At 43.7% G+C, this 19,269-nt stretch overlaps 1 protein-coding gene across 4 annotated transcripts in view; it reads right to left on the bottom strand.

Annotated features, from left to right (window-relative positions):
- pfkpa (phosphofructokinase, platelet a) overlaps nt 1–18,530 on the bottom strand; it is a 47,140-nt gene extending 28,610 nt beyond the window's left edge. For 2 of the 4 annotated variants that reach the window (XM_063206525.1, XM_063206526.1), the window contains exons 1-11: nt 18,309–18,530; nt 13,475–13,548; nt 12,381–12,458; nt 11,089–11,278; nt 9,636–9,801; nt 7,762–7,806; nt 6,412–6,520; nt 5,561–5,656; nt 3,346–3,438; nt 2,275–2,400; nt 960–1,024 (exon numbers count right to left, since the gene is read on the bottom strand). In XM_063206525.1, the coding sequence (XP_063062595.1) occupies nt 960–1,024; nt 2,275–2,400; nt 3,346–3,438; nt 5,561–5,656; nt 6,412–6,520; nt 7,762–7,806; nt 9,636–9,801; nt 11,089–11,278; nt 12,381–12,458; nt 13,475–13,548; nt 18,309–18,402 (1,136 nt within the window). In that variant the 5' untranslated portion in view covers nt 18,403–18,530. Of the gene's footprint in view, nt 1–959; nt 1,025–2,274; nt 2,401–3,345; nt 3,439–5,123; nt 5,220–5,560; nt 5,657–6,411; nt 6,521–7,761; nt 7,807–9,635; nt 9,802–11,088; nt 11,279–12,380; nt 12,459–13,474; nt 13,549–18,308 lie in introns of all 4 variants that reach the window. The other 2 variants (XM_063206523.1, XM_063206524.1) reach the window with 1 other exon arrangement.
- Between the last annotated feature and the right edge of the window lie 739 nt (nt 18,531–19,269).

Genomic DNA, 19,269 nt, shown 5'->3' with positions numbered 1-19,269 from the left:
GTAGAGGAGCTCACGAAGCTGCGCTGAACAACAGGTCGGGAAAGAGCCAGGCAAGTTTTCCCCATCCTCAGAGGTTAATATAATGCTTATCAGTCAGGTTTTTGTGTATCGCTAGAGGATATGCTACTATCCCTTGTTGCACTGCTAATGTTGTGAAAGTGTGGTTCGCACTATAGCCCGATTCGCACAGGATAAATATTACCTATGGACCCCTGGTAATTCGCAATTACCCCTGGACCTCCGTGATTTTTCGGGGCGCATTCGGACGGGATAAATAAACGTCTGTTATTTACTCAATTCACAGACATTACAAGGGAGTGCAGACGGCGCGCCTATGTAAAATTACCCCAGGACGTCTGAGTTTCGCCGAATTACAGTAGGTAATTCGTGGCGGAATTATTACCTCACAAATCGCAGACATGGCACATTCGCACAGGACTAAGAACTCAGACATTCTCCGTAATTATTCCGAATTACCGGGGGTCCATAGGTAATAAAAGTCCCGTCCGAATCGGGCTTAAGACTATGAACAAGAACACCTACAAACATCTATAATTAATCTCATGCTACTTGCACTGTATAGGGTGACTGCAGCAGACAGAGGGCGGCTGCTAATAATACAGTGAATAAGACCTTAACAATGATACATTCTGTTTTCTGCTATCAAATTCAGCAAATGAATGACTTTAGACCTTTGTTTTTCCAGAACTGTCATTATGTATCCTTTTCATCATTGTAAGAGAATTGTAAATTGGACTTTAACGGAAGCTGTCAACATAAACCCCTTGACCTCTTTTCTTAGAGGACCAGACAGCTAGTCAAGCTAGACTGCTACAGCCTAATCCAGTTTAACTCACACAGCAAATCCCCTCCCCCATGCTGAGGCAGACAGGTGACCGGGAGACAGGTGAGAAGGTCATGAGATCATCACACTAGGAGGAGGTGTTAGCCGTACATACCTGCCGCGCAGTTTGACTGCCTCCTCAAACCTCTTCTCGTCCATGGCCTTCTGCACCTCCTGGGTCTGGAAGGAGCACAACTGATTTATTGACAGTTTCTTCATATGCACAGCTCATACACACTGAATTTTGCAACAATATAATTTAAATATAAAAGAAGGGAGTAATAATAAAGTAATAAATAATACATCTTGTTCATACAAAGACCTGTGTTTAACAACATTGACTATTTTATACCTTCAATGCTCGCTCAGGCACGTACCATACAAATGTACAGTACAAAGTTGTTCATACGTATATGTTACTAATTTGTAACGGGCCAGTAATGTTTCTTATAATGTCATAGTTATGTAGTTTTCCCAGCAAACTGCAGAGCGATCCAAAGGCAGAATACACTGTATGCACTGTAACAAAGTTGCACCAAATTGCTTCTCATAAATCGATATTTGGTGATGTTGGAAACAAACAAACATAGCATGCCATGAACAAACTCAGCCAATTTAGAACTTAGTGCTCCTGATGCGCTGTATGCAATCTGATTGGCTGTTGGCGCCGCAATACAACAACAATTCTGATGTCCAGATATGCAACTCGTGCAGAGCGGGTGGGCAGGCTCCGAGGACATTTCATGTGCTGCTTCGTTCATGTCAAGAGGGGTCTCTCCACAGCCATGGTGGGCCGATGACGTGATTATCTGCAGCCATGCGGAGCACACCAAGAGCCGAGTGGGAGATGGCTGATGGGCGATGGGAGACAACTGGTCCTCTGACAGACACAGAGGGGTCCTTGTGTTGCCACAGTTACCGTACAGCAGGCTCACAGCCTTGTCATTGGGGATACCCACAAGCAGCCTTTTGGGACTTATGAACTCGCCGGAAGTTCATGACTATACAACAACAACAACAAACACACACACGCACGCACACACACACACACACACACGCACACACGCACGCACGCACAAATGCGCACCCACAAATGCGCACGCACACACACACGCACGCATAAACTAGGCTGTTTGTATCTGTTTGCCTTTCTGAACTGACTCACCCCCCCAAACACACACACACACACACACACACACACACACACACACACACACACACACACACACACACACACACACACACACACACACACACACACACACACACACACACACACACAGACACACACACACACACACGAAGATGCCTGTACGCTGACATACACAAACACACAGACACACCCACCCACACGCACACTGAGAGATTCTCTATCGCTGCAGCCAGTCGTGCTGAGTGTTCATGTGATTTGGCGGCGGTTCAGCACCTACCATCTGCACGCACTCCATGAGGGGCAGGCGCACCGACTGGTTCCCACACAGGGACACCACGTAGGCCGGCGTGTTGGCCGTCGTCTCCAGCAGAGCCATCACCGCCTCCACGCCCATACGACTGGCCTGAGGAGAGGAGAGAGAGAGGGAGGGAGAGACAGACACAAAGAGACACAGAAAGAAAGAAAGAAAGAAAGAAAGAAAGAAAGAAAGAAAGAAAGAAAGAAAGAAAGAAAGAAAGAAAGAAAGAAAGAAAGAAAGAAAGAAAGAAAGAAAGAAATAGAAAGTGGGCTTAGTTTCACCTTGGATCCTAAAATAGCAGGTGATTTTTCATGCACAGACATCAAATACGTGCATGTCACCGAGTTATTTCATTCATTAAGCTGGTCACCTCAGAAGATTTCGGTCCACTCTTTTTCAAACACTGGGCATGTGGCACCCAAATAACGCCCACCACCAAAGTCATCTCTAATCTCCCCTGCTCCCAGACTCCCCTGTGGCAGTGTTCTTTAGCTCTTTTCAGCCAAATCCATGGGCAGGGCTTATCCCCGAGTAGTGGGGCAGGACACCATAGGTCAGAGCAGCCCTGCCCTCCTGTTCCCTTTGGCCATGCCAGCCTATGCCAGCCTAGAGGTTATGCCACTCACTTTGTGCCACCAACTACAGTAGGATATCCTGTCGCAAGTCTGATTGTGTGCCATTGCAGGCTTATTCTAAACTGGTGCCAGCTCGTGAGTGCATGTAAGGACGTGGCAGGGTAGGGTAGAGCCTCAGTTTGTGCCAATATAAGTCTCCAAGTACATGGCTGGGGCCAAGATGTTTGCTGCTTCACTACAGTCCCTTCTAAGGAAGTAAATTACATTGTTTTGGTCCTTTATACAATGAACCATAATACTGTGAAAAGGCAAATGTGGTCAGAACTGAATTTAAATTAATTGGCATTGTGACACCTGCATACTTTTGATGAAATCTCTTGCTTTCAAGACGTACATAAGCATCACCATTATGCTGACATGTTTGACTGGGCACTATGACAACCCTGAAGGCATTTCACAGTGTGCCACAACTCACCAAGATCCTGTCGAAGGCAGAGGGTGTGCCACCGCGCTGGACGTGCCCCAGGATGGTCACACGGGTGTCAAAGCCCAGGCTACGCACGACCAGCTGGCACGAGGGAAGGGAACGGAGAGGATATGCATGTTAGTGCTTTAATACAGCTTTGAAAAAGGCTACAAGTCCCACTAAAGGTCCTGCCCTACTCTGCCAGTGTTACATCATGATGCTAGGACCAGGCTTAAAACAATAGCCCTTGCAGTTGCATGGAGCTTTTCACATTGGCTCAAGTTAACAATGGTAAGTATATGCAAATTGTACATGACCCTGCTGTTAAACACACATACAAATATCCACTCAGCTTTTTTACTTGATTTTTTTTAGTTGGTTCTCTCCTTCCCGTTTCACAGTATAGTCAAATTCAAGACATGGAGTTGTATTTTTGTCATCATATTCCAATTTAAGCATGCGTGTCAAGGGCCATTTTCACAAGGCCACGATAATCACTACGGAAAGCTTCCACACCCGTGCTGCTTGTGATTAATTAGGATTAATAATACGCTGATCTGTCTAAAGATGATTAATCAAAATAGCACAAGGATGAATCAGCGGAGTGGTGGAACAATTACACTAATGTCAGTTATGTGCATGATTTCTGGAAAATGTTTCAATGATGAATTGACAAATACTAAGTTTGCACTATAATTGAAAGCAGAGAACCAACTGAAAACTGTTTAAATCTAAAAGGTAAACTATTTTATGAAGCTCCATGCTTCAACTATTCTTAAATATTTAATTTACAGTTCAATGTCATAACATAACCATTTTACAATGTTTACAACAATAAATACAGAATTGGCCTTTAATTGCAAGATATTTGTAGTATGCATGCGTTCAAAAAGTTCAGGGGAGAAAGTGCAGGATTGCATGCAATCACATGACCATCTTCACTAATGGTATTATCAAATTCAATCACATTTGTCTTTGTGGTCTAACTACGGTATCAAGGGACTTTCTCAGGAAAAGGATTGGATGAAGGTAAAGGCCAATATAGGGGAAGAATATAATTTTGAGGTAAAACGCTGACACTTAATCCACTCCTGCAGGACCTCAGATATACAACTGTCCGTGTTTTCAAATGACAAATAACATTTTGAGTCTGCCAAGTGACAAACACATAGCACTAATGTAAAGGTTTGTGAAAAATAAAAAGACTTAAATTATAGATCCAAGCCATGATAATTACAAAAACAAACAATTACTGTCTGAGACTATTGAATATTATACTGTATGTGTTTAGTTTTCTTTTTCACAACACAGTACTACATTATTAACACTATAAAAGTACATTATATTTTTTCAAAATAATTTATTTTTCATACAATTAATCGTAAGTAGTTCAGAAAGTGACAAGCTTAGCAGAAATTGTGGCATAATAGCATTCTCTGATCACACTGCGTGACACAAGTAATAAAGAGCGAGCATTTGAGAAGAGAGGGGGAAGATGGCACAGCAGTACAGTACATTACACCAAAACAGGCAGGTGGGGAGGGGTCCACACACTGTACGGTATAGTACGGCAAGCCACCATAGCTTAGCCACCCAGCACTCCACACAGAGAGGGGGCGCAGGAGAGTTAAGAGAGGAAAAGCCACACACGGTGGGGGAGGAGGAGGAGGAGGAGGTGAGGAGTTGAGAAGGGGGCGGACGGGTCAGCTTTGAAAGGTCAGAGGTCAGTGCAGGAGAGCTGGACGACAGCAGCAGCGGGCTTTGGCCCCTTGGAGCCTCTTACTTACATCCTTCACAAGGTTGGCCGTAATGGGCCTGTTGTTGATATCAATGGCCCCTTCGGCCACTATTATGATATTCAGTCTTTTCATGCCTGCTCGGTTCTATTGGTGGGGAGGGGTGGGGGGATGGGGGTTTGGGGGGGAAGGGTTGAGAAACACGTTACATGAGACAGATACTGTAAGATGTTGGCAGGGTGGGAACCCAAGAGGAGCTGGAGACACAAGCCACATTCACACTGTTGTACCAACGAAGAGTACCAAGGCTGCGAGCCTTCGCCTTCACAGCCCAGGGTTATAAAGGGTTGTGTTTCCTTGTACGAGCCAACTGGGGGTTTAGTAAGAAGCCAAGGCTAGGTTGACTAAGCTTTGCTTTGTGGCAAATTATTTTGGTGTGTCTCCATGTTTTTGGGCTCCTACCCTGGCCAACGCGTTCAGGTACTCACATCCTTGACCAAGCTAGAGGTTATGGGCTTCCCATGTCTGTCGAGGGCTCCCTCTGCCACTATAATAATGTTCAACCTGGAGCCTCTGGATCGCGTCTGAGACAGTTAACACAATGGTTATACATCCACACAACACATACTCTTCTACACATGGATTGGGGTTTTTTTTTTTTAGATTTAGCAGCAGCCATTTCAATTCCTGTGTCACTTCATCTTAAATACAATCCAGACAGATTTAGATACAGCTCAGTTATTTCTGCAGTTCCAATGTGTCCCTTGATGTCCTGTTTTTTTGATGATTTTATACCGAAATAAGCTACTACATTGTGTCTTGACATATTCAGGTTAGGTTAAAAATAGAGAGATGTCACGAGGGAGCATTTTCAAAGCTGCCCTTTCACTTCTCATAATATGCTGTGACACGCTGCAATGATAACAAATCACAAAAAACTGTTATTTCTAAAAAAAAAAAATGCAGTCATTACAATAATATTACAACAAAATTAATAGTACAACAATATCAATAAAATCAATCAACACATGAAAATCAGCAAAGAAAAATTCAGATTGTTTTAGACATAATTGGTACTAATGACATATTGCATAGATAGCATAGGTAGAGTAACAAAAAAATTTAACATAATTGTACTACAGTAGTAAAACTACTACTACGACTAGTCCTCATCATCATCATCATCATTATTATACTAAACTGTAAGTGCAAGACTAAGTGTGTGTGTGTGTGTGTGTGTGTGTGTGTGTGTGTGTGTGTGTGTGTGTGTGTGTGTGTGTGTGTGTGTGTGTGTGTGTGTGTGTGTGTGTGTGTGTGTGTGTGGTGAGGCCTGGTTTACCGCAGAGAGCTTCTCACACATCTTCTCCTCCCAGCCGTCCTCAGGGGGCATCTCAGGAATCAGCACCCAGTCAGCACCACACGCCAGCGCACTCACCAGGGCCAGGTAGCTATGGGGAGAGAGGGAGGGAGGGAGAGAGAGAGAGAGAGAGAGAGAGAGAGAGAGAGAGAGAGAGAGAGAGAGAGAGAGAGAGAGAGAGAGACAGACAGACAGACAGACAGACAGACAGACAGACAGACACAGGCAGACAGACAGACAGACAGACAGACAGACAGACAGACAGACAGACAGACAGACAGACAGACAGACAGAGACAGGCACAAAGATTGAGATAAAGATACACTATGAGAAAACAAATATAAACATGTGCATATAAGTAAAAGCCCACATGGGAAACTCCCATTGTCATTGTGACACAGCACTGCACAGCACACAGTGCTCACTGCACGCAACAACATTGCATTTATGCCTAAGCCATGCAAGGGGGCCGCCCCCAACTGCGCCCCAAGGGAGCAGTGCAGCGGGACGATACCTCAGTCATGGAGGAGGATGGGGGAGAGTAATGGTTATTTTAATACTAATTACTCCCTCCCACCAACTGTAAGAAGTCATGGGTCATGTCGGGAAGTCATGGGTGAGGAGTTAGGGCGTCAGACTTGCATCCAAGAGGTTGCCGGTTCGACTCCCGACCCGCCAGGTTGGTGGGGGGAGTAATCAACCAGTGCTCTCCCCCATCCTCCTCCATGACTGAGGTACCCTGAGTATCGTACCGTCCCACCGCACTGCTCCCCATGGGGCGCCACTGAGGGCTGCCCCTTGCACGGGTGAGGCATAAATGCAATTTCATTGTGTGCAGTGTGCAGTGTTCACTTGTGTGCTGTGGAGTGCTGTGTCACAATGACAATGGGAGTTGGAGTTTCCCAATGGGCTTTCACTTTCGCTTTCACAAGAATTGTGTTCACAGGTGGAAGATAGACACAGAGGCAGAGATTTGTCAATCATGTTCAGAGTCGAACCGGCAACTTTTAGGCTACATGTCTGACGTCCGCTAACCGCTTATGCCCATGACTACCCTATCATCATTGCCCCGTGTCAATATACTTTGATGTACACTACACAGCTTGCACGCCTATGGTACCATGGCCTGCCATAGATTCAACCACTCAAACACAAACCACATCATGTCATGTGAATACACAAACATGCAAACACAGACAAAATGGGTTTGCAAACAAATCAATACATACGCCATCAGAACCTTGCCAACACATTTAAAGGGGTGGATAAAAGCATGGCCCAACAAAACCAGCAGCTGTAGAGGGTTGTAAAAACAAATAAAAGAGCACTTACCCACAATGCCGGCCCATGACCTCGAGCACAAATGTCCTCTGGTGGCTAGAGGAAGAGTTAAAAGGGTTTTAAATGAATGTGTATGAAAGAGATCCCTAGCACTTCTTTTTATTAATACTTTCACATGTTCCAAATGAACATATTTTGTCTTTCATCTTTTCTCTCTCGGATTTATTGACGATACATATTTGTCATTAAGAAGAATTGAGTATCTATTTTGACAGAGCTTTACTCTAGGACCTGATTAGGAAGAGGTCGGATATCTGTCCCAACCAACTACAATCATTAAGGGCCGTACACACACGTCGCTGCTATTTACTCGCTACTTGCTCACTCGCCTACTCGCCACTCGCTCTGGGTGATTTTGTTTATTGGTTGTCATGGTTCCCGCTGTCCGCGCCAATAACGTCCGTACGAAACAAAATGTACGCTGTTTAACGTTGATCGTGTGCTGTGCACAGCCATGCATATAATGGTGTACACTGTATTGGATGTATTTTCCTCAACACTTTTAACCAAAGTGTGATGGCGTGCAGAAGTTGGGTGGTCAGAACACAGACCTGTGTTAACAGGTCTGTGGGTCAGAACACCACAGGGGCAACGTCAACTGTCAATAATCTGTCTTCTGCATTCCAATTGGTTACTCGCTTAACTCGCGTCGCTCGAAGATAAAATAAGTTTATCTCGGAACCCGCCCACATCGCATCGCTTGTACTCTCCTCGCCTACTCGCCAGCGAGACTCGCTGGAACACGTAGACATTCTATTGACTTCATCCGCTGAGCGAGTAACTAGCAGCGACGTGTGTGTACGGCCCTTTAACAGTGTGTCACTTTCTGAATTAAATGTACGTATTACAGTAGTGGAAATAATAATGCTAATTTATAACTATAACACTTATAGGAGACTCATAATGTGCACTGTTCTGCCAGTGGAGTGGTTCCGTATTGGCTGAAAACAACTTTACTGCCATACTATTTGTACTAAACCACTTTGACATGATGTCCTTACAGTAGTATAACAAGATTTGGTCATTCTGGTAATGTGATGGAGGTCATCTTGCACCTGTTCGTCCCCCTTGGGGATCGAACCTGCGGCCACGTCAACTACAATGGTCCGGCAATGGGAGACACAGTACGATACCGCTGGACCAAGAGACCAGTCTCCCAGTCCAACGGCATGGACACTATATGAGGCTTTGGGAGGGAGGTTTACTAACGTTCCATGCCAACTCTGCTAGTTAGCCTCCGTTACACTGACACAAAACTGATAGCAGACTGATAACAGACTGATAACAAACTGATAAACTGATAACAGAGCTGATAACATGTCTTATTTCAAGGTTTAAACTTTTGGAATCTTTTTTTTAAAGGTTTGCACACTGCTTAAGAGGTTTTCTTTTTTTCTGTTTATTCATTCAATGGCATGATGACGTTTTTGACCTTGCGGTCTTCCTGAAATTCACTAACAAACACAGACTTGACACATTATCTACAGCACCTGAAGCCTGTGATTGTTCGTGAATCTGAGGAAAACGGCATGGTCGAAACGTCATCATAAGTGGAGAAGACACACTCACACTATCGCCTAAATAGGCTAATTTAACAGTTCTTAACTGGGTGCTGAATCCGACAAAAAACATAAATGAATGAATGAAGCGAAGGACAGCACTCTTCAAATTTCTTCTTTGTTTATTTGCCCACAAACGCCGTTACGCGCTGAAGAAGGGCTCTGCCCGAAACGTTCGTGGGCGAATAAACAAAGAAGAAATCTAAAGAGTGCTGTCCTTTGCTTCATTCATTCGAAACGTCATCATGCCATCCAATGAATAAACAGAACAGCATATAGTACAAGGAAATCCCATAATCCAAGTACCTCTGGGCAGTGGTCATGATGGCGTCCACCACCTCGATGATTCTGTGAAGAGCCGAGTCGGTTCCGATTGTCATGTCAGTGCCACAGAAGTCGTTGTCAATGGAGCCCACCATGCCCACGATGTGCAGGGCGGAATAGCGCTCCACCGCCTCATTGTCAATAAGACCTGACACAGGACACAGAGACACAGACAGAGAATGGTATGTAAGTGTGTGTGTGTGTGTGTGTGTGTGTGTGTGTGTGTGTGTGTGTGTGTGTGTGTGTGTGTGTGTGTGTGTGTGTGTGTGTGTGTGTGTGTGTGTGTGTGCGTGTGCGTGTGCGTGTGTGTGTATATGAATGAGTGCGTGTGTGTGTTCACATTCATATATTTCAATAGCCATACATTACATGTATATTGTGTGTGTACCCTACTTTATTGTTGTGTGTGTGTGTGTGTGTGTGTGTGTGTGTGTGTGTGTGTGTGTGTGTGTGTGTGTGTGTGTGTGTGTGTGTGTGTGTGTGTGTGTGTGTGTGTGTGTGTGTATGTGTGAGTGTGTGTGTGTGCATATCAGTGTTAATTTTGTCAGCTTTTTTTAATTTAGTCTTAGTCTTAGTCACAATGACGAAAATCAATTTTAGTCTTAGTCATATTTTAGTCATTGCCTTCCCAATTTAGTCTTAATTTTTGTCTAAATGACGAAAATCAATTTTAGTCTTAGTCAATTTTTTGTCATTTTAGTCATTTTAGTCAACACTGTACATAATAGAACTTCTCCACACACTGTTTCTCTTTTTAACATATATCATTGACTGTACAGAATAAACCTTCTCCGCACACTGCTTCTCTTTTTAACATATATCACACTGTGCAGAATGAAACGTCTTCACACACTGGTTCTCTTTTTCTCTATTTTATATGACACCAGTGTTAATTTAGTCAGCAGTTTTAACCTTTAGTCTTAGTCTTAGTCACAATGACGAAAATCAATTTTAGTCTTAGTCATATTTTAGTCATTGCCTTCCCAATTTAGTCTTAGTCTTAGTCTAAATGACGAAAATCAAAAAAGGGCTTTGACGAAATATTTTAGTCATAGTCATGGTTGACGAAATTAACACTGGTGCATATTCATATATTTCAATAGCCATACATTACATGTATAATGTGTGTGTACCCTACTTTATTGCTGTATGTGATGTAATTGTCAAAAGTAAAAGTGAACGTAAGGTGAAGTGAATACATGGTGATCCATTGCTACTGAAAAGGAAGAAAGGAGTCGCACACTGGAGCTGAATGCAAAATCAAAAACTGTATTAAAGTTTAATACAGTTTTTGATTTTGCATTCAGCTCCAGTGTGCGACTCCTTTCTTCCTTTTCATTATACTGCTCTTGGAATTACGCACCGAGCGATACGCACAGGATAAGACATTGGCGCGGACGCCACCCCACCATTACGATCCATTGCTACCGCCCACCTTGGTCCACCAGCTCGGCCAGCAGGCCGCTCCACTCCTCCCTGAAGAGGTTGGCTCCCGTCAGGCTGCCGTCGCCCCCGATCACACACAGGTTGGTGATGCCGTGCTGCACCAGGTTGTACGCCGCCTTCAGGCGACCCTCGCGCCCGCGGAAGTCTTTGCAGCGGGCACTGCCGATGACTGTGCCCCCCTAAGCAGAGATTGCACTCAATTTAAGACAAATGGTATTAATAATAGTAAACGGCATGGCAAATGAATGGATGGGGGACAGGGTAGAGCTGGGCGATATGCCGATATTTGAAAACTAGTTTTGAGACACAACACAATAAAGAGAAAATTACGACAATAACTGAAGGCATGTGTAGTAGTGGTATATTGTGATATAGTGTATATACTAGTGGTGTGGATCGGCACTGCCCTCACGATCCGATTCGATCACGATTCCGGAGGTAGTAGATCCGATTCGATTCGATTCTATTAGATCCAATCCGATTCGATTCAATTCTACAATGCATTGCAATGCATTACATTTCTACTGAACGCAAAGCAAATGTTCAGCCATGATGAGGAAATACAAGTAGTCAGATACTGAGCAACAATTTATTGGCTGTTTTCTGTATCAGTCTGTATCAGTCTTGCAATGTTTTGAAGTGTTTTTATTTAATTTAACATTCATTTGCTCCTGAAATATCCATGGAAGTAATTGAAACTTAAAAAAATTGCCGGATTGATTCTGGAACTTGCCGGATCTGGATCTGGATCGTCCATGCCCCGGATCGATTCGGATCGCCGAATCGATCATTGTTGACACCACTAGTATATACAGTGCCGCGAGTTAGTATGGCACCCTTGAAGTTTAAGCACATTATGGGGCATATCTCCAGACAACAAATAATAATGTCAACCATGATTTTTCTATAGATAGCTTGTGGTAAAAGTTGTGTATATTTCCATTTATTTTTATTTTATGTAAATAAAATGAAGGGGTGCCAATACTAACTGGAGGCGCTGTAGTTATCGCAATATGAAGTAACCCATATCGTAATGCATGTTCTTTTCCCCATATCACCCAGCACAATAACAGGGCAGCTACCGAGCAGGACCCCACCTAGGTTATGTGGAGCTATGTGCAATACTCGAGTAGTTCATTTCTCTGGCCACACCACAGGCAGTGAAGTGTGTGGCTCGGCCATATAGGAGTTAATGTCTGATGACTGGTCACCCCACAGACAGGGCAGGCGAAGGGCAGGATGTGACTGGAAGGCCAGCTGATGCTTTTCCATGACACTTACCACTTGAAGCATGCTGGAGACACTCTCCCACGTGGCCTCTTTAATGTTATCACCCCCGTCCACCATACCCTGATAGCCCTGCAAGCGTGCAAACACACACACACACACACACACACACATGCACAAGCGCACACAAAGGCACACATACACACACAGATTTAACAGGATGGAAAGTTCCAGACGGGAAGTGAGAAAAAATGCACATTATTGCTGGTGTTCCTAAGTAATAAAGTTGGCGCCCTATATGTATGTATGCATGTAGTATGCAGGGCTTTTTCTGAACGGGGAAATAGGGGCGCTCCACCCTCATACCTCCGTGGGTGCACCCTCATACTTTTATTTTTATATATATATATTTGAGCGCCCCTAATTAATTTCTCATTCATGGGGGGAACACCCCCCTTCACCCCCTGTAACCTGCCATGATGCTCCCTGATGCCAAAAAAATCCTAGAAAAAGTCCTGCTATGTATGTATGTATTTATGTATGTATGAACATTTCAACTAAATATCTCTTAAGGGGGCAACACTTTCAATATTGCAATATTTTTTTATTTCACTGGCGGTGAATAACCTTGATTTCTTTATACTATTTATTTTGGAATACTTTTAAACCTCCTGTAAGATAACTCATTGTTTTATAATAAAGTATTCCTAAAAATCTAATTTCCCGGCCATCTACTATACAGTACACCTATAATTTATAACAACATCAACACCTATAATTAGCCAGAAAGACCTGTATGGTTCCTGTGTAGCACTAGGCCTGGGAAAGGAACAAGTTAGGAAGTCCCTGGCCTTCCAGACCCCACTAGCACTGTGGATGATAAGGCTAGCTTGTGCAGTACACCAGGACTCCATCAACAACATTCTATATCAGTCAAAACAACACAAACACATGAGGTTCCTCTGGAGAGTGCCTGCAGTCTCTGGTTAGTTACCTTTACAATTACAGTACTCTGCATATAGAACTGTATTCTCTATAAGCATGTGGTATGTTAGGTCTTACTAGGCCTACTAAAACTACTATTAATATACGTAACTGCTACTCTCGGTTAGCAAAGATACAGTAGATGTCTCTAAAGCGAAACTCACCTCATGTATGAAATAGACCTTTGCACCAACATAGATTCCCATACGGACAACAGCCCTCACAGCTGCATTCATACCTGTTGAAAAGCAAAGCAAACAAAAAAGTTGAAGAAGTTAATTCAAGACATGTTATGACATGGCCCCTGTTATAAATTAGCTGTTACCAGAATGCTGATGACAAAGTCGTAATGTATTACTAAAGGCTCTGTGTAATGTAGTAGAGTAGTACTATATTTAAGTCTTTCCACAGGCAAAACACTCCACATTCAGCGGTATTAGCATGAACAAGAGAATGAACAGAATAAACAGAAACCAGCTGCTACACAAACTAAGCAAGTCGGTGGTCAAAATGTTACAGAGAGGAATGGAATAAGAAAACATTGCAATAAAACTGGCCAAGGTGAAACTGTTGCACGGTACTTAAAAATGGAACTTGATGCTTCCACCTCTCATATTATTGTTATGTAATACCTAAACTTGATGTAACACTTTGGATCGACTGCTGTTGTTGTTTTTCTAATGTGCTTTGGAGGAGTTGTCTTGACATTCATCATACAGTGATTGAGCAAACTGTACATTGTGTTTGCATTCATAGAAGACTTTATGCAATAGGCATGCATGCACACTGTATGCACATGAATGCACATGATTATACTATAATGCATGCATGTACAGTATATAATCACGTTACACATGAAATCTTGATCTTTCTTGATCTCTGCATGGATGCAATCACATTTCAATCTGTTAATGTATTGCTTACTGTTATGTAGTTATATAGTTTTTTATTTATATTAATGTGTGTGCGTGTGTGCATACGTGCCAGTGAGCATGCATGTGTGCGTGCATGTGTGTGTGTGTGTGTGTGTGTGTGTGTATCTGTATTATCAAACAGTTCTGCAGTGTGCTAGACTAGTCTCTATGCAGCTCTCGGCTCCATGTTTGGTAAAGGACTCTGTGACCCCTCCCACCCCATCTCACTCAGCCTGTCAGGGGCTGCTAAAGGAACCCAAAGGCCCTGTGAACCAGGGACAGAATACTAATGCAGGAGTTGGAGTTTAGGAACAAAGTTTGTGTATTGTGTGTGTTTCTGTGTATTGTGCGTGTTTCTGTGTATTGTCTGTGTTTCTGTGTATTGTGTGTGTTTCTGTGTGTGTGTGTGTGTGTGTGTGTGTGTGTGTGTGTGTGTGTGTGTGTGTGTGTGTGTGTGTGTGTGTGTGTGTGTGTGTGTGTGTATGCGTGCGCGTGTGCGTGTGCGTGCACTTGCAGGGCTGTGTAACATAGGTAACACGCCTGTGGCACTGCGGAACTTGGCAGTCTCCAAGCCAAATGAACAATGGTGGGATAAGGGCCCTGGTTTCATGGTTTCGCCACGTTATCCAAATTGGCACCGGACTGAAATGCTAGCTGCTAAGCTCTGGCACTGTTACTTAGCAACGCACCACCAGGGTCTACTAGAAAATGCATAAGCAATGAACTGGACACAGCTGATCCAGTGCCAGCTGCAGCTAGTACATCTTTCCTTGAAACCTTTCGCCTACCACTGAAAGGGCATTCAGGCCTAAAAGGCCTCCTATTTAGCTTGGGGCTACGAAAGAATTACATAACTGAATATGACAAAACTGTAGTCGTGTGCTTCCTCTGAGGCATGGAAAACAACTAGGATAGAATAGAATAGAATAGAATAGAATAGAATAGAATAGAAAAGAAAAGAAAAGAAAAGAAAAGAAAAGAAAAGAATAGAATAGTATCATGGGGTTATATTGGTGCCATGGCCCTGATGAGAGTGAGATGTAGGAGGATGACTAAACAGTTTATTTGTGTAAAGAGGTTTAAGAGACAGAGTGGAAGGTGAGTTAAACCTCTTCCTCCAGATGCCTTATACAGATGCACTACCTAACTGATCTAGAAGCCCTGGTTTTAGCACATGTGGTAGGATGGCTGCCATTGTCCTAACTTCTGTCTTCAACCTGTGCTTGTGGCCTCATGGAGAAAACCACTATTTCCGCTATCAGCCCAACCACAACAACTTTTGGCTGGACTTTTCAGCCTGATTGCAAATGACAAAAATGACCTTTCAATTGCACTTTTGCGAGATATTGAATAGAGTTCTTCAGTAACGCGGAAGCATGTAGTAGATTGTAGTCTTTCATGTTAGCATTTAAGGACTTCCTGGTTCGTATCGGCTTCCGGCCTCCATTGGGAATGAATTGGGGCCAGTTTCAAATAAGCTCCGAGTGCAAGCACGCGCTTAGCGAACCCCCGCAAACTGTCGAGGGTGTTAAAAATAGGCTGTAGGTATGACATGGTTGATCATTTTGTGTCAAACTTCGACATAAATACGATGTTGCGTCCATATGCTAAACCCGGAAGCTTTTGGCGACTACAGAAGCGGCGCCTGTATCTAACGTCATGTACGTGCGGAGGGTTGTATCCATGGCAACCAAAGGAAAGTATGTAGTTCGGAAGTTTTAATGATCAGAAAGGGGTTAGTAATATTGAATTATAATCGTCATGATTTAACATGTGAATACACCAACAAGATGATACGATCCGTTCCACTAATGAGAAAGGGATGCGGGGACACGCTAATGTTCGTTGTTGGCGTGCAACTTATATTTTTGCCAAACCTGAATCTCTATGGCGTTTTGCAATGTAAAAAATCGCCATGGAACCGGTAGTCCAAACGCCGCATACAAGTTGACGTCAACGCTGAAGAGCTCTATTCAAATTCTGTCATCAATGACATCATCGTGAGGACACCAGCAAAAAGGGAGGCCAGGAGTTTGGATAATGGAAAGAACACAAGACGTTGTAGGTCTGAGAAGTTAAATGAGTAGGCTAGCTCTGAAATCTCCAGAGGAACTAGCCTGGCATAAGGGCAATGATGTTTTTTCCCATTTGTTAAGCACTTTGAGTTACATGCCTTGTATGATACAGTGCTATACAAATACAATTATTATTATTATTATTATTATAAAAAGAAAACCTTCTTTCTGTCATGGTTAATTGCAAGTATTTTTTTTTCCGGTTTCCTTGGAATGGAAAAAATAATATAAATTTGATCACACAAAAAACTTTTTGAAATGAACTCAAAGGAAAAGGAAAGACAAAAGAGACTACATTTAGGATAGTGGTCACCATCATGACATGGGGTAAGACTTCAGAAATGCTGTCTCCTTTCATTGAAGAAAAAGGACTTTGTCTCTCTCCTGGTTCACTCACCACGCTATAAAAAAGTACCGTACAGTCACACCTCTATTCAGAGTTTCCACACACTGATGGTAGCTCATGAATTTCAATCACAGACTTCAGGGTTCCTGTGGAGGAACGTTCCTATTTTCCTGCACACATACAATACCATACAGCTGACTGGTTACTCTTTTTTGGAGTGACAAGAAAAGAATTGTATGGGCCTACCTACGACTGACAGAGGAAGTCAATTTGTCTGTAGGCAGACTTTTTATTTAACAAACTGTGACAACATACCGTATGAGACAACATACAGTATGGGGACAGTCGTGACATCAGAGGGTTGCCGGTTCGAAACCCAGCCTTCCACTACCTATCTCACTCCATGGCTGAGGTGCCCTGGAGCAAACCCACACTGCTCCAGGGACTGTAGCCAATACCCTGTGCTTAAATAACTGTAAGTCGCTTTGGATAAAATATTCATCCAAGTGTAATGTCATGTAGGCCTACTGAGTTGAGCTCCATTTTCCTTCAAAGTTTTGGGCTACCATCTGTTGCTTTTCTGTTGTACCCCTCTTACCTTTTCCTCCCTGAGGAATTAGACCAAAAACCCATCATATCTGCCTTTTATTCGAGGCATACTTGTACAATCGACCCTGCAGCAGTTGCCATCATATTTCCTCGCGCATCAGAATTCATGTCTGCCCGTGGGTTCCACATGACGTATGCGCGCTGTATGCGATGTTCTGCAGATTCTCACGTACACACATCCTCGTGCGCCGCATGATACAACAGACAGAGGCAGTACCCGCTTCTACTTCATTCATGACTCACAGAGCACATCCGCACGACCACACAGACAAAAACCTGTGACTCTTTTGATAGTAGCGACCTTGAACAAATCCACCTTAATAGCCTACTTGGAGCTGTCGGTAGGTTTCGTAAAATAGCGCTTGATGCCCATGAAAGATGATAGATATTTGAGTAACGAGGGAAGGCATCGCATCACTTGTTGAGAATCATAACTAGTTGCCACTTCCTGGTTTGCCAGAGTCACGCGTGTCATCGTGTATTTCATTTGCCACCGACGCAAACCGGTAAACAGTGGAAAATGAATGAAAATGAGTTGTCTATGACGACTGTTCACTGTCTGGTGATGGTACCGTTAGAAGCCCTATCATTTCGCCGGAAACAGTCCACGGGGAACACCGTGATCACATGAACTGTGCGGAACTCCGCAATGCAGTAATGCTGGGCCATCACGAACATCTGTAATTGACCCGGGCTTCGCGCGAAGTGACAGTGCGCGCTCTCAAAACCACGCAATCGTGTCTCTCCACATACACAGATGCACGTTCTTTTGGTGAGCGAACATTACCTTCACCTTGAGATGTATTGGCTAACTAGCCACTAAGTCCCTCCCAAAGCTAGCTGGTACTGAGGCTATATCCACCTGTAAATTCCAGACATCACAGATACTCTGCGCGTTCCAAATGCGCCGATTGAACCGGTTTGGTTACGTCTGTAAATAATCTAAGGACGCAGTGTTAAAGTGTTGGAACAGGTACTTTTCGGCCTCTATGGGGCCATCGGTTGGTCCAATGTCACCCAGCATTCTCCTACTGTCAATAGTCACGCAGCCTACCTTGAGCATCACCACCACTCGTGAGGACAGCGATGGCTTTCCCGGCGCCGGTGAGATTTTCAAAAAACCTCTTGTTTTCCGTTGCCTGCGTCATCTTCGCCACAGACAGAAACCTCAAACAACAATTAAATAACGATATAAATGAAAGCAAAATGCTATATAAAAAGCCCGATTCCGAAGCGAGGGCTCTCACTACGCCACCCCCTTTGCCTATCCTCCAGCCGCCCGTGTCTGTGCGGATCACTCCCCCTACCGTTCAGCACTTCACTGTGATTTGCATTCATCCTGAAGACTCAATGAACTTGACAGTGCCATTGTCCAATGGAGGCTGAGATCACGTATACACGCGCACCCCTTTGTCCAATTGCACAGTGGCTGGGCGGGCATTCCCCAGTAAGGCGATGCAAAACGAGGAAGTGTCGAAGTGTCTCATCAGAGCCCCGAGCGAAGCATCCTCTTTTTTACGCACGGAGTCAGGATGCTTACCGCACGAGACCAACCATAGACCACCACCAGCGACTTAACTCAGGCCATCCCATTTTTAATTTGGGAAACTTGCATGACGAGTAAGGCCCAAGACATGATATCATATCCATAGGGCGACACATAAGAAGATTATAGTAATCGGTCTTTCTTGGAATCTAGTCGTCTATCCAACCTACTAGGCCCTAGTCTCTCTATCTCTTTCTCTCTCCCCTGACTGTTGAAGTGACAACACACAATAAGCTACACAATCTTGACGTGTGAGTCAGTATTGCCACTTTTCAGTGTTGAAAATGGATTATTCAATTATGATTCTGGTCATCAGGAAAGCCACTGTTTGTGCACGCGTCTCTAACCTTATGCACCTCCTGTCAGTTAATTCAGCCAATAGACATAGGCCTTTACTTTACTTTACTTTACTTTACTTTACTTTACTTTACTTTATTTTACTTTACCTTATTTATTTTTCAGGACATTG

This window comes from Engraulis encrasicolus, chromosome 9 (genome assembly GCF_034702125.1).
Source record: "Engraulis encrasicolus isolate BLACKSEA-1 chromosome 9, IST_EnEncr_1.0, whole genome shotgun sequence".
NCBI lineage: Eukaryota > Metazoa > Chordata > Actinopteri > Clupeiformes > Engraulidae > Engraulis > Engraulis encrasicolus.
Note: the sequence above shows the minus strand (reverse complement) of the source record. Positions and strands in the feature narration are given on the sequence as shown.